The 16,150-nt window shown below is 48.8% G+C and overlaps 1 protein-coding gene across 1 annotated transcript; it reads left to right on the plus strand.

Annotated features, from left to right (window-relative positions):
- The first annotated feature begins 14,648 nt into the window (after nucleotides 1–14,648).
- Nucleotides 14,649–15,537, plus strand: LOC135570950 (uncharacterized). Its single transcript, XM_065016768.1, has 2 exons — nucleotides 14,649–14,702; nucleotides 14,848–15,537. The coding sequence occupies exons 1-2, from the start codon at nucleotides 14,649–14,651 to the stop codon at nucleotides 15,535–15,537; spliced, it is 744 nt and encodes a 247-aa protein (XP_064872840.1).
- Nucleotides 15,538–16,150: the final 613 nt, after the last annotated feature.

A 16,150-nucleotide genomic window follows, 5' to 3' on the forward strand; every position in this document is an offset into this window, starting at 1 on the left:
TAAGATCTGTGGAGTAGAGGAGACAGAATATCAGTTATTAATCACCTATAATCAATAATTACACCACTAGATTCACCTGTCAGATCTGTGGAGTAGAGGAGACAGAATATCAGTTATTAATCACCTATAATCAATAATTACACCACTAGATTCACCTGTAAGATCTGTGGAGTAGAGGAGACAGGATATCAGTTATTAATCACCTATAATCAATAATTACACCACTAGATTCACCTGTCAGATCTGTGGAGTAGAGGAGACAGAATATCAGTTATTAATCACCTATAATCAATAATTACACCACTAGATTCACCTGTCAGATCTGTGGAGTAGAGACAGAATATCAGTTATTAATCACCTATAATCAATAATTACACCACTAGATTCACCTGTAAGATCTGTGGAGTAGAGGAGACAGGATATCAGTTATTAATCACCTATAATCAATAATTACACCACTAGATTCACCTGTCAGATCTGTGGAGTAGAGGAGACAGGATATCAGTTATTAATCACCTATAATCAATAATTACACCACTAGATTCACCTGTCAGATCTGTGGAGTAGAGACAGAATATCAGTTATTAATCACCTATAATCAATAATTACACCACTAGATTCACCTGTCAGATCTGTGGAGTAGAGACAGAATATCAGTTATTAATCACCTATCATCAATAATTACACCACTAGATTCACCTGTCAGATCTGTGGAGTAGAGACAGAATATCAGTTATTAATCACCTATAATCAATAATTACACCACTAGATTCACCTGTCAGATCTGTGGAGTAGAGGAGACAGGATATCAGTTATTAATCACCTATAATCAATAATTACACCACTAGATTCACCTGTCAGATCTGTGGAGTAGAGACAGAATATCAGTTATTAATCACCTATAATCAATAATTACACCACTAGATTCACCTGTCAGATCTGTGGAGTAGAGACAGAATATCAGTTATTAATCACCTATCATCAATAATTACACCACTTGATTCAGTTACTAATTCAGATCAGTTATGGTATTAATCGCTGGACCATTATCAGCATTGCCATTCTGAATTGAAGATCATGACAAAATACTTCTTAAATTAGTCCTGGAACATTATGAATGTTGTTTTATGTTCTGAATCTAGAATCATGCCAAAATGCTAATAGAATTAGTCCTGGAACATTATGAATGTTGTTTTATGTTCTGAATCTAGAATCATGACAAAATGCTAATAGAATTAGTCCTGGAACATTATGAATGTTGTTTTATGTTCTGAATCTAGAATCATGACAAAATGCTAATGGCATTAGTCCTGGAACATTATGAATGTTGTTTTATGTTCTGAATCTAGAATCATGCCAAAATGCTAATAGAATTAGTCCTGGAACATTATGAATGTTGTTTTATGTTCTGAATCTAGAATCATGACAAAATGCTAATGGCATTAGTCCTGGAACATTATGAATGTTGTTTTATGAATGGAAAGGCACTGGAGCGATGAACCACTCTTGAGGTCTCTGCCTGGCCGGCTGAGTAACTGGCTTACTGGTGCTCTTCCATGCTGTAACTAGGAGGGGTGTGTCACTGGCTTACTGGTGCTCTTCCATGCTGTAACTAGGAGGGCTGAGTCACTGGCTTACTGGTGCTCTTCCATGCCGTCCCCTAGGAGGTGTCTTTTCTGGTGCTCTTCCACTGAGGGGGTGAGTCATCATTACTGGTGCTCTTCCATGCCGTCCCTAGGAGGGGTGAGTCACTGGCTTCACTGGTGCTCTTCCATGCCGTCCCTAGGAGGGTGAGGTCACTGGCTTACTGGTGGGTCCCTGAGGAGTCACTGGCTTACTGGTGCTCTTCCATGCCGTCCCTAGGAGGGCTGAGTCACTGGCTTACTGGTGCTCTTCCATGCCGTCCTAGGAGGCTGAGTCACCTGCTTTGGTGATCTACCATGCTGTCCCTAGGAGGTGCGTCCTTCCTAGTGCTCTTCCATTACCGTCCCTGATATCACTGGCTTACTGGTGCTCTTCCATGCCGTCCCTAGGAGGAGTCACTAACCTGGTGCTCTACCATGCCGTCCCTAGGAGGGGTGCGTCTTGAGTGGGTTGAGTCACTGACATGATCTTCCTGTCTGCTGGCCCAACCCCTCAGGTTTATTCGATGGGGGAGATCTTCATGGCTATACCATTTGTCTCAAATTTGGCCAAGTTGGTGGGAAGATTATCCCCTCTAGTGGTGTGGAAGGTGCTTTGGCAGAAGTGGGTGGGGTTGCCATCTTCCTGTTTGGCCTGTCGGTATCATCCCGGATGGGGTCACAGTGTCAGCCGACCCCTCCTGTCTCAGCCTCCAATATTTATGCTGCAATAGTTTGGGTCCAGGGGTAGGGTCAGTCCGTTATATCTGGGAGTGTTTCCCTGTCTTATCGTGTCCTGTGTGAATTTAAGTGTTTCTCTCTAATTCTCTCCTCTCCCTCCCGGAGGACCTGAGCCCTGGGACCACGCCTCCAGGACTACCTGGCATGATGACTCCTTTCTGTCCCCAGACCACCTGGCACGTGCTGCTCCAGTTTCAACTGTTGTACCTAGAAGCTATGGAACCCTGACGTTCACCGGACATTCTACCTGTCCCGACCTGCTACCTGTCCCAGACCTACCTGTCCCGACCTGCTACCTGTCCCAGACCTGCCACCTGTCCCGACCTGCTACCTGTCCCCAGACTCACCTGTCCCAGACCCGCACCTGTCCCAGACCACTACCTGTCCCGGACCTCTGCCACTCTCTCCTACCGCACCCGCTTCAACTCTGGAATGATCGTCTAGAAAGCCAACTGACATTTACTCCTGAGGTGCTGACCTGTTTGCACCCCTCACAACCACTGTCATTATTATTTGATACTGGTCATCATGAACGTTTGAATATCTTGTATGTCTGTTTATGCATCTCAACCCGACATAGCCAGAAGAAATGGCCTTTTCCCCTCCTCGTGGTTTTTCTAGCCCTGCTTCTGCCTGTGTTTGGGATTTAGGCTGGGTTTCTAACAGCACTTTGTGACATCGGCTGATGGCAAGGGCTTTATGGCGAATACATTTCATTGATTGATTTTATGTTCTGAATCTAGAAATTATTCAAAATGACTAGGAGAAGGAGGGGACTAGGAGGGAGGAGGAGGGGACTAGGAGGAGGAGGGGGAGGGGACTAGGAGGAGGGGAGAGGGGACCAGGAGGAAAGAGGGGAGAGGGACTAGGGGAGGAGGGGTAGGGGACTAGGGAGAGGAGGTGGGAGAGGACTAGGAGGAGGGGGAGGACTAGTAATAGAGGAAAAGAGGGGGAGGGGGACTAGAAGGGGGGAGGAGGGGACTATAGGGGGGTAGGGAGAGGGACTAGGAGGAGGGGGAGGAGGGGACAAGGGAGGAGGTAGAGGGGGAGAGAGGACTAGAGTGGGAGTGGGGACGAGGTGGAGGAACGCAGGGGAGGGAAAAATCTTTTCAGGTGGAGGAGGGGAGAGGAATCCGGGAGGAGGAGTGAGGTGTGGGACCAGGGGAGGACCTAGGAGAGGAGGAGGGGGACTAGGAGGGAGGAGGGGAGAGGAACTAGGAGGAGGAGGAGGAGGAGGAAGGGAAGTGACTAGGAGGAGGAGGAGGGGATGGGGACTAGGAGGAGGAGGAGGGGGATGGGGACTAGGAGGAGGAGGAGGAGGAAGGGACTAGGAGGAGGAGGGGGAGGAGGACTAGGGGGGGAGGGGAACTAAGGAGAGAGGAGGAGGGGGACTAGGGACTAGAGGAGAGAGGGGAGGGGGACTAGGAGGAGGAGAGTGGGACATGAGGAGGGGAGAGGACTAGGAGGAGGGGGACTAGGAGGTGGAGGGGAGGGGACTAGGAGGAGGAGGGGAGAGGGACTAAGAGGAGGGGGAGAGGGACTAGGAGCTGAGGAGGAGTGAGGAATAGGAGGAGGGGAGGAGGGGGACTAGGAGGAGGAGGGACCAGGAGGAGGAGGAGGGGACTAGGAGGTGGAGGGGAGGGGGACTAGGAGGAGGAGGACGGGGACTAGGAGGAGGGGGAGGGACCAGGAGGAGGAGGGGATGGACTAGATACAGGAGGAAGGGAGTAGGAGGAGGGGAGGAGGACTAGGAGCTGGAGGACCGGGAGGGGGACTCAGGAGGAGGAGGGGGACCAGGAGGAGGAGGGAGAGGGACTAGGAGGAGGAGGAGGGGGACTAGGAGCTGGAGGGGGACTAGGATGAGGAGGGGAGGGGGACTAGGAGGAGGAGGAAGGACTAGGAGAGGAGGAGGGGACTGAGGGAGGAGGAGGGGACTATGAGGAGGGGGACTAGGAGGGGGAGGGGGACTAGGAGGAGGAGGGGAGGGGGACTAGGAGGAGGAGGAGGGGGACTAGGAGCTGGAGGAGGAGGGAATAGGAGGAGGGGAGAGGGACTAGGAGGGGGACTGGAGGGAGGAGGGACTAGGAGGAGGGGGACTGGGAGGTTGAGGAGGGACTAGGAGGAGTGAGAAGGAGGAGGGAGAGGACTAGGAGGAGGAGGGGAGAGGACTGGAGCTGGAGGAGAAGGGAATAGGAGGAGGAGGGGACTAGGAGGGAGGGACTAGGAGGAGGAGGAGGAGGGGACTAGGAGGTGGAGGGGAGGACAGGAGGAGGATGGGGACTAGGAGGAGGAGGACGGGGACTAGGAGGAGGGAGAGGGACCAGGAGGAGGGAGTTGGGGACTAGACATAGAGGAAGGGAGTAGGAGGAGGGGAGGAGGGGGACTAGGAGCTGAGGACTGGGAGGGGACTCAGAGGAGGAGGGGGAGAGGGACTAGGAGGAGGAGGAGGGGACTAGGAGCTGGAGGAGGAGGGGACTAGGAGGAGGGGGACTAGGAGGAGGGTGAGGGGGACTAGGATGAGGGGAGGGGGACTAGGAGGAGGGAGAGGGAGAGGAACCAGGAGGAGGAGGGGAGAGGGACTAGGAGGAGGAGGGGGACTAGGAGGAGGAGGAGGAGGGGGACTAGGAGGTGGAGGGAGGGGGACTAGGAGGAGGAGGATGGGGACTAGGAGGAGGAGGACGGGACTAGGAGGAGGGGGAGGGACCAGGAGGAGGAGGGATGGGGACTAGACATAGGAGGAAGGAGTAGGAGGAGGGGAGGGGGACTAGGAGCTGGAGGACCGGGGAGGGGGACTCAGAGGAGGAGGGGGAGAGGGACTAGGAGGAGGAGGAGGGGGACTAGGAGCTGGAGGAGGAGGGGGACTAGGAGGATGAGGAGGGGAGGGGGACTAGGAGGAGGAGGAGGGGACTAGGAGGAGGGGAGGGGGACTAGGATGAGGGGAGGGGGACTAGGATGAGGGGACTAGGAGGAGGAGGGGGAGAGGGACTAGGAGGAGGGGAGAGGGACTAGGAGGAGGAGGTGGACTAGGAGGAGGAGGGAGAGGGGCCTAGGAGGAGGAGGGGGAGGGGCCTAGGAGGAGAAGGGGGAGAGGGACTAGGAGGAGGAGGGGAGAGGGACTAGGAGGAGGAGGGAGAGGGACTAGGAGGAGGGGGAGGGGGACTAGGAGGAGGAGGGAGAGGGACTAGGAGGAGGGGGGACTAGGAGGAGGAGGGGAGGGCCTAGGAGGAGGAGGAGGAGGAGTGGGAGGAGGGGAACATGAAACAGGAGGGGGACTAGGAGGAGGAGTGGAGGAGTGGGAGGAGTGGGAACATGAAACAGGAGGGGGACTAGGAGGAGGAGGGGAGGAGGGAGGATGGGAACATGAAACAGGAGGGGGACTAGGAGGAGGAGGGGGAGGAGTGGGAGGAGTGGGAACATGAAACAGGAGGGGGACTAGGAGGAGGAGGGGGAGGGGGAGGGGGCCTAGGAGAAGGAGGGAGGAGTGGGGAACATGAAACAGGAGGGGACTAGGAGGAGGAGGGGGAGGAGTGGGAACATGAAACAGGAGGGGGACTAGGAGGGGGAGGAGTGGGAACATGAAACAGGAGGGGGACTAGGAGGAGGAGTGGGAGGAGTGGGAACATGAAACAGGAGGGGGACTAGGAGGAGGAGGGGGAGGGGACCTAGGAGAAGGAGGAGGAGGAGGAGGAGTGGGAACATGAAACAGGAGGGGGACTAGGAGGAGGGAGGAGTGGGAACATGAAACAGGAGGGGGCCTAGGAGGAGGAGGAGGGGAGGAGTGGGAACATGAAACAGGAGGGGGACTAGGAGGGGAGGAGGGAACATGAAACAGGAGGGGGACTAGGAGGAGGAGTGGGAACATGAAACAGAGGGGACTAGGAGGGGGAGGAGTGGGAACATGAAACAGGAGGGGGACTAGGAGGAGGAGGGAGAGGAGTGGGAACATGAAACAGGAGGGGGACTAGGAGGGGGAGGAGTGGGAACATGAAACAGGAGGGGGACTAGGGAGGGGAGGAGTGGGAACATGAAACAGGAGGGGGGCTAGGAGCTGGTGAAGTTTACCTCTGTGTGACGGGGATACCTGGGGCTGAGACCAGAGTTATTCAGAGTTGTACAGTTCATCAGCTAGTGGTTTACAGTCTATTAGGGATGTAGACATTCTGCTGGGTTGAGGCCAGTTCCTTGAAACACTAATCTGTAGCCTGGGGCATCCAGTTGCTCATTTGGTCACAACAACATTTGAGGCACAGAACTAGAATGAGATTCTATTTCTACTATTTGAGGTCAAGGGTCAAAGCGGGTGTGTGAATCACTGGTCTCTGCTAATATAATGTAACATTAGCAGCAGCGTGTAGCTCTGCTGCTACTATAGACTCCAGACGCCACGCCGAGAGGTGTACCTCTGCTGCTACTATAGACTCCAGACGCCACGCCGAGAGGTGTAGCTCTGCTGCTACTATAGACTCCAGACGCCACGCCGAGAGGTGTAGCTCTGCTGCTACTATAGACTCCAGACGCCACGCCGAGAGGTGTAGCTCTGCTGCTACTATAGACTCCAGACGCCACGCCGAGAGGTGTAGCTCTGCTGCTACTATAGACTCCAGACGCCACGCCGAGAGGTGTAGCTCTGCTGCTACTATAGACTCCAGACGCCACGCCGAGAGGTGTAGCTCTGCTGCTACTATAGACTCCAGACGCCACGCCGAGAGGTGTAGCTCTGCTGCTACTATAGACTCCAGACGCCACGCCGAGAGGTGTAGCTCTGCTGCTACTATAGACTCCAGACGCCACGCCGAGAGGAAACCTGTCCAAACTCTTACAAGTCTGACGTGACGTGATTGCAACACATGGGTTGAAGTTGAAGTTCCCACCTATGAACAGATCTAGGATCAGCTTCACCTTCCCCAATCCTAACCTTAACCATAAGTGGGGGACAATATAAAACTGACCCAAGACCAGCATCTAGGGGATGTCTTCACCCTCCACCATACAGATCAGGAAGTGTGACGGCAGTAGATGTCCCGAGGGAAGAAACGGGATCCTACCTCTGCAGCGCTGAGAGAAACCAATACAGTAGTAGTACACACTGCTCTGATACACCCTGCAGAACTAGTTTATTCCTGTTGGCTACAGAGACCCTGGCAGGTAGATAATGACTCTCACTGAGGCACAGATCATTACTGTCATCCAGATTCTGAATGACAGAGAAAGAGAGAGCTACAGAATGAGACAAACACTCTAATCTCAAAATAATTCAAGACAACAAGTGATGAACAACAACTCTATTCAATCAGAATATATAAAATTTTTACTTTGCGCCTCAAGTGAAGAGGTTTTGACTTCAATAGCTAGCCACAACATAAACCTAGCCAATAGGCTAACAAGCTAGCCAGAAAATATAGCTAGAACAAACCTAGCAAGGAGTTAATAAAACTACATCAAACAACTAAACTGAGTGGAGTAAAACCAAAAAGGATCACGGACTCTAACTTTAAATATATCTTCTGTTGTTTTTAGTTTGAAGATGTTTTACTCTTTTTGCTGTTTTTGAGCTAAATTAGAGCTAGCTAGCAACAGCAGCAGACTAACAAAACGGCCAATGGCACCGTAGCAGCAGAAACAGGTTGAAGAGGCCCCATGTCCCTTCTCTACCCTCAGCGCTGAGTCCCTTCTAGCACTCCCTCCAGAGGCCCCATGTCCCCTCAGCGCTGAGTCCTTCTCTACCCTCCAGAGGCCCCATGTCCCCTCAGCGCTGAGTCCCTTCTCTCCCCCAGAGGCCCCATGTCCCCTCAGCGCTGAGTCTCTTCTCTACCCGCCAGAGGCCCCATGTCCCCTCAGCGCTGAGTCCTTCTCTACCCTCCAGAGGCCCCATGTCCCCCTCAGCTGAGTCCCTTCTCACCCTCCAGAGGCCCCATGTCAGGGCTGAGTCTCTACCTACCCCCAAAGGCCCCATGTCCCCTCAGCGCTGAGTCCCTTCTCTACCCTCCAGAGGCCCCATGTCCCCTCAGGGCTGAGTCCCTTCTCTACCCTCCAGAGGCCCCATGTCCCCTCAGCGCTGAGTCCTTCTCTACCCTCATGTCCCCCTCAGCGCTGAGTCCCTTCTCTACCCTCCAGAGGCCCCATGTCCCTCAGCGCTGAGCCCCAGAGGCCCCATGTCCCCTCAGCTGAGTCCCTTCTCTACCCTCCAGAGGCCCCATGAGAGCTGAGTCCCTTCTTCTCAGAGGCCCCATGTCCCCTCAGGGCTGAGAAAATATATCTAATCAAAAACACAGAGAACCAGACCCCATAGTCCCTTCTCTTCAAAATGGGGATCAGGCTGAGCAATGTCCCTCAAACACTGAGTCCCTTCTCTACCCTCCAGAGGCCCCATGTCCCCCTCAGCTGAACCCTCCAGAGGCCCCATGTCCCCCCTCAGCGCTGAGTCCCTTCTCTACCCTCCAGAAGGCCCCATGTGAAACAAACCCCCTCAGCTCCAGAGGCCCCATGTCCCCCCCCTGAGTCCCTTCTCCTACCCCCTCCAGAGGCCCCATGAGAGAATGAAAAATGGTTCGATAATGAAATCTAAAGAAGTCATTGAGAAATATATCTAATCAAAAACACAGAGAACCAGACAACAAAAATATAGGCCTTCAATATGGGGATACACTGAAGCAATACAAACACACCCTAAGAACAAAGGAACAGAACATTAGAAATCAGCTGGATGGAATTGAGGAATTCATAGAATTAAACCACTTCTGGGAGAATTGTAATGAATGAAACAAACCTCATCATTTGGCTCTCCATAATGGGGAGAAATCACTTTACAAACCTCATCATTTGGCTCTCCATAATGGGGAGAAATCACTTTACAAACCTCATCATTTGGCTCTCCATAATGGGGAGAAATCACTTTACAAACCTCATCATTTGGCTCTCCATAATGGGGAGAAATCACTTTACAAACCTCATCATTTGGCTCTCCATAATGGGGAGAAATCACTTTACAAACCTCATCATTTGGCTCTCCATAATGGGGAGAAATCACTTTACAAACCTCATCATTTGGCTCTCCATAATGGGGAGAAATCACTTTGCAAACCTCTACAGCAATAAAACAAAGAGCCCAGAACAAAGAGACATACAAGAAACATGACAAATCCTTGAATCAGCAGTCAAAGACTATCAGAGACCTGTGGATACACCAGCTACAGAAGAAGAATTATTGGAAAAACTATGCACTCCAACCCAAACCTGTGGATACCCCATTTGGCTCTCCATTATGGGGAAAAATCACTTTACAAACCCCAAAGACATTTGGATACCCCATTTACAGAAGAAGAATTATTGGCAAACCTCACAGCAATAAAACAAAGAGACCAGAACAAACCCCATACAAGAAACATGACAATCCTTGGAAAAACAGCAGTCAAAGACTATCAAGAGACCTGTGGATACCCCATTTACAGAAGAAGAATTATTGGAAAACTATGCACTCTCCAACCCAAAAAGACCTGTGGATACCCCATTTACAGAAGAAGAATTATAAAGACATGGTAAAGGGCAACTGATAAAGGACTCAGATACAACATGGTAAAAAGACTGATAAAGATATGAGTAAACCAGATTTACAGAAGAAGAATTATTGAAAAACTATGCACTCTACAACCCAAAAAAGACCTGTAAAGGCAGGATACCCCAGTAAAGGGCTGACTGAAAAGAATGAAGACTGATAAAGACATGGTAAAGGGGCAGACTGATAAAGGACTGACAGATAAAGACATGGTAAAGGGCAGACTGATAAAGACATGGTAAAGGGCAGACTGATAAAGACATGGTAAAGGGCAGACTGATAAAGACATGGTAAAGGGCAACTGTTAAAGACATGGAAAGGGGCTGACAGATAAAGACATGGTAAAGGGCAGACTGACAAAGACATGGTAAAGGGCAGACTGATAAAGACATGGTAAAGGGCTGACTGATAAAGGGCTGACTGATAAGACATATGGTAAAGGGCAGACTGATAAAGACATAAAGAGACAGACTGATAAAGACATAGTGGGCAGACTGATAAGACATGGTAAATGGCAGACTGATAAAGATATGGTAAAGGAGCAGACTGACAAAGACATGGTAAAGACATGGTAAAGGGTGACTGATAAAGACATGGTAGAGGGCAGACTATTAAAGACATGGTAAAGGGCAGACTGACAAAAAGACATGGTAAATGGCAGACTGATAAAGACATGGTAAAGGGCAGACTGATAAAGACATGGTAAACGGCAGACTGATAAGACATGGTAAATGGCAGACTGATAAAGATATGGTAAAGGGCAGACTGAGAAAGACATGGTAAAGGGCAGACTGTTAAAGACATGGTAAAGGGCAGACTGATAAAGACATGGTAAAGGGCAGACTGATAAGACATGGTAAAGGGCAGACTGTTAAAGACATGGTAAAGGGCTGACTGATAAAGACATGGTAAAGGGCAGACAGATAAAGACATGGTAAAGTGCAGACTGATAAAGGGCTGACTGATAAGACATGGTAAAGGGCAGACTGATAAAGACATGGTAAAGGGCTGACTGATAAAGACATGGTAAAGGGCAGACAGATAAAGACATGGTAAAGGGCAGACTGATAAAGGGCTGACTGATAAGACATGGTAAAGGGCAGACTGATAAAGACATGGTAAAGGGCAGACTGATAAGACATGGTAAATGGCAGACTGATAAAGATATGGTAAAGGGCAGACTGATAAAGACATGGTAAAGGGCAGCCTGTTAAAGACATGGTAAAGGGCTGACTGATAAGACATGGTAAAAAGACAGACTGATTAAAGACATGGTAAAGCGGGCAGACTGTTAAAGATATGGGTAAAGGGCAGACTGACAAAGATAAGGCATGGTAAAGGGCTGACTGATAAAGACATGGTAAAGGGCAGACTGATAAAGACATGGTAAAGGGCAGACTGTTAAAGACATGGTAAAGGGCAGACTGATAAAGACATAGTAAAGAGACAGACTGTTAAAGATATGGTAAAGACATGGTAAAAGGGCAGACTGATAAAGACATGGAAAGGGCAGACTGATTTAGATATGGTAAAGAGACAGACTGATAAAGACATGGTAAAGACAGACTATTAAATACATGGTAAGGGCAAGACTGATAAGACATGGTAAAGACAGACTATTAAAGACATATAGTAAAGAGCAGACTATTAAGGAGGAGCATAATTAAAGAGACAGACTATTAAAGACATGAGTAAAGGGCTGACTGATAAAGACATGGTAAAGGGCAGACTGATAAAGACATGGTAAAGGGCTGACTGATAAAGACATGGTAAAGGGCAGACTGATAAAGACATGGTAAAGGGCAGACTGATAAAGGGCTGACTGATAAAGACATGGTAAAGGGCAGACTGATAAAGGGCTGACTGATAAAGATATGGTAAAGGGCAGACTGATAAAGACATGGTAAAGGGCAGACTGATAAAGGGCTGAATGATAAAGACATGGTAAAGTGCAGACTGTTAAAGATATGGTAAAGGGCAGACTGACAAAAACATGGTAAAGGGCAGACTGTTAAGACATGGTAAAGGGCAGACTGTTAAAGACATGGAAAAGGGCAGACTGATAAAGACATGGTAAAGGGCAGACTGATAAAGACATGGTAAAGGGCAGACTGTTAAATACATGGTAAAGGGCAGACTGATAAATACATGGTAAAGGGCTGACTGATAAAGACATGGTAAAGGGCAGACTGATAAAGACATGGTAAAGGGCAGACTGATAAAGGGCTGACTGATAAAGACATGGTAAAGGGCAGACTGATAAAGGGCTGACTGATAAAGATATGGTAAAGGGCAGACTGATAAAGACATGGTAAAGGGCAGACTGATAAAGGGCTGAATGATAAAGACATGGTAAAGTGCAGACTGTTAAAGATATGGTAAAGGGCAGACTGACAAAAACATGGTAAAGGGCAGACTGTTAAAGATATGGTAAAGGGCAGACTGTTAAGACATGGTAAAGGGCAGACTGTTAAAGATATGGTAAAGACATGGTAAAGGGCAGACTGATAAAGACATGGAAAAGGGCAGACTGATAAAGGGCTGACTGATAAAGACATGGTAGAGGGCAGACTGATAAAGACATGGTAAAGGGCAGACTGTTAACGATATGGTAAAGACATGGTAAAGGGCAGACTGATAAAGACATGGAAAAGGGCAGACTGATAAAGACATGGTAAAGGGCAGACTGTTAAAGACATGGTAAAGGGCAGACTGATAAAAACATGGTAAATGGCAGACTGATAAAGGGCTGACAGATAAAGACATGGTAAAGGGCAGACTGATGAAGACATGGTAAAGGGCAGACTGATAAAAACATGGAAAGGGCAGACTGATAAGGGCTGACAGATAAAGACATGGTAAAGGGCAGACTGATTTAGACATGGTAAAGGGCAGACTGATAAAGACATGGTAAAGGGCAGACTGATAAAGGGCTGACTGATAAAGACATGGTAAAGGGCAGACTGATAAAGGGCTGACTGATAAATACATGGTAAAGGGCAGACTGATAAAGGGCTGACTGATAAATACATGGTAAAGGGCAGACAGATAAATACATGGTAAAGGGCAGACAGATAAATACATGGTAAAGGGCAGACAGATAAATACATGGTAAAGGGCAGACAGATAAATACATGGTAAAGGGCAGACTGATAAAGACATGGTAAAGGGCTGACAGATAAAGACATGGTAAAGGGCAGACTGACAAAGACATGGTAAAGGGCAGACTGATAAAGGGCTGACTGATAAGACATGGTAAAGGGCAGACTGATAAAGACATGGTAAAGGGCAGACTGTTAAATACATGGTAAAGGGCAGACTGTTAAAGACATGGTAAAGGGCAGACTGATAAGACATGGTAAAGGGCTGACTGATAAAGACATGGTAAAGGGCAGACTGATAAAGACATGGTAAAGGGCAGACTGATAAAGGGCTGACTGATAAAGACATGGTAAAGGGCAGACTGATAAAGGGCTGACTGATAAAGACATGGTAAAGGGCAGACTGTTAAAGACATGGTAAAGGGCAGACTGATAAAGATATGGTAAAGGGCAGACTGATAAAGACATGGTAAAGGGCAGACTGTTAAAGATATGGTAAAGGGCAGACTGACAAAAACATGGTAAAGGGCAGACTGTTAAAGATATGGTAAAGGGGAGACTGTTAAGACATGGTAAAGGGCAGACTGTTAAAGATATGGTAAAAGGCAGACTGATAAAGACATGGAAAGGGCAGACTGATAAAGACATGGTAGAGGGCAGACTGATAAAGTGCAGACTGATAAAGACATGGTAAAGGGCAGACTGTTAAAGATATGGTAAAGACATGGTAAAGGGCAGACTGATAAAGACATGGAAAAGGGCAGACTGATAAAGACATGGTAAAGGGCAGACTGATGAAGACATGGTAAAGGGCAGACTGATAAAAACATGGTAAAGGGCAGACTGATAAAGGGCTGACAGATAAAGACATGGTAAAGGGCAGACTGATGAAGACATGGTAAAGGGCAGACTGATAAAAACATGGAAAAGGGCAGACTGATAAAGGGCTGACTGATAAAGACATGGTAAAGGGCAGACTGATAAAGGGCAGACTGATAAAGACATGGTAAAGGGCAGACTGTTAAAGATATGGTAAAGACATGGTAAAGGGCAGACTGATAAAGACATGGTAAAGGGCAGACTGATGAAGACATGGTAAAGGGCAGACTGATAAAAACATGGTAAAGGGCAGACTGATAAAGGGCTGACAGATAAAGACATGGTAAAGGGCATACTGATGAAGACATGGTAAAGGGCAGACTGATAAAAACATGGAAAAGGGCAGACTGATAAAGGGCTGACTGATAAAGACATGGTAAAGGGCAGACTGATAAAGGGCAGACTGATAAAGACACGGTAAAGGGCAGACTGTTAAAGATATGGTAAAGACATGGTAAAGGGCAGACTGATAAAGACATGGAAAAGGGCAGACTGATAAGACATGGTAAAGGGCAGACTGATAAAGACATGGTAAAGGGCAGACTGATAAAGGGCTGACTGATAAAGACATGGTAAAGGGCAGACTGATAAAGGGCTGACTGATAAATACATGGAAAGGGCAGACTGATAAAGGGCTGACAGATAAAGACATGGTAAAGGGCAGACTGATAAAGACATGGTAAAGGGCAGACTGATAAAGACATGGAAAGGGCTGACAGATAAAGACATGGTAAAGGGCAGACTGATAAAGACATGGTAAAGGGCAGACTGATGAAGACATGGAAAGGGCAGACTGATAAAGACATGGTAAAGGGTAGACTGGTCCAGTCAGGGCACAGAGACAGAGTTCTGACCTAATACTTTAGACCACAGGACTGCTAGTGGATAGAAACTCTCCCAGTTTCAGCCACTGCCTTTGGCATTATACCCCACTTCCAGCCCTCTACCACAGCCTCAGCCCTCTACCTTAGCCCCAGCTCCAGCCCTCTACCTTGGCTCCAGCTCCAGCCCGCTACCTCGGCCCCAGTTCCAGTCCTCTACCTTGGCCCCAGCTCCAGTAGTCTACCTCAGCTCCAGCTCCAGTCCTCTACCTCGGCTCCAGCTCCAGTCCTCTACCTTGGCCCCAGTTCCAGTCCTCTACCTTGGCCCCAGCTCCAGTAGTCTACCTCAGCTCCAGCTCCAGCCCTCTACCTCAGCTCCAGCTCCAGTCCTCTACCTCGGCCCCAGTTCCAGCCCTCTACCTCGGCCCCAGCTCCAGTCCTCTACCTCGGCCCCAGCTCCAGTCCTATACCTCGGCCCCAGCTCCAGCCCTCTACCTCGGCCCCAGCTCCAGCCCTCTACCTCGGCCCCAGCTCCAGCCCTCTACCTCGGCCCCAGCTCCAGTCCCCGACCTCGGCCCCAGCTCCAGCCCTCTACCTCGGCCCCAGCTCCAGCCCTCTACCTCGGCCCCAGCTCCAGCCCTCTACCTCGGCCCCAGCTCCAGCCCTCCACCTCGGCCCCAGCTCCAGTCCTCTACCTCGGCCCCAGTTCCAGTCCTCTTTCTCATAACCTAAAACCCAAGGCCAAATCTACACTGGAGTTGCTTAACAAGAAGACAGTGACTGTTCTTGAGTGGCCAAGTTACAGTTTTGACAGAGTTTGAAGAATTCTGAAAAGAAAAATGGGCAAATATTGCACAATCTAGGTGTGGAAAGCTCTTAGAAACTTACCCAGAAAGACTCACAGCAGCAATCACTGCCATAGGCGCTTCTACTAAGTATCTAAAAACATGTTTTCACTTTGTCATTATGAGGTATTGTGTGTAGATGGGTGAGAAAAATATATAATTGAATTGATTTTGAATTCAGGCTGTAACAACACAAGGTGGAATAAGTGGTAAGGATACTTTCTGAAGGTCCTGTATTCTCTATCCATGGACCTAGTCCACTGTGCCTCCAGGCTAGAGCTAGCATGCCATGTTTGTTTACGCATACAAAGCTGTTCATTTCATTCTATTCAAACAGACCTCATTTCAAAGGAAACAAGCACTCATTAGGATCTGGTGTAGCCAATTAGTGGTTGCAGACAACACACCTGAACACACTTAACACGATGGAGGATAGAGAGCTTTGTTGATGCTGATAATGGAATGTATATGTTTTTAAATTACATTCTTAGAATGTTCTTTGAACGTTACTCATGTTTTCTGGTGGTTTTTACGGTTTTCTTAATGTTCTGAGAACATGACTTCAAATAGAACCATGAGGAGACCTGCA

Source organism: Oncorhynchus nerka, unplaced genomic scaffold, assembly GCF_034236695.1.
Source record: "Oncorhynchus nerka isolate Pitt River unplaced genomic scaffold, Oner_Uvic_2.0 unplaced_scaffold_885, whole genome shotgun sequence".
NCBI lineage: Eukaryota > Metazoa > Chordata > Actinopteri > Salmoniformes > Salmonidae > Oncorhynchus > Oncorhynchus nerka.

Excerpts from the sequence above, each read along its gene's own strand:
- LOC135570950 (XM_065016768.1), top strand. The coding sequence starts at position 14,649 with ATGGTAAAGGGCAGACTGATGAAGACATGGAAAGGGCAGACTGATAAA. Across the intron at positions 14,703-14,847 it reads GGCAGACTGATAAAGACATG|CCTCAGCCCTCTACCTTAGC; the intron begins GTAAAGGGTAGA and ends CCTCTACCACAG.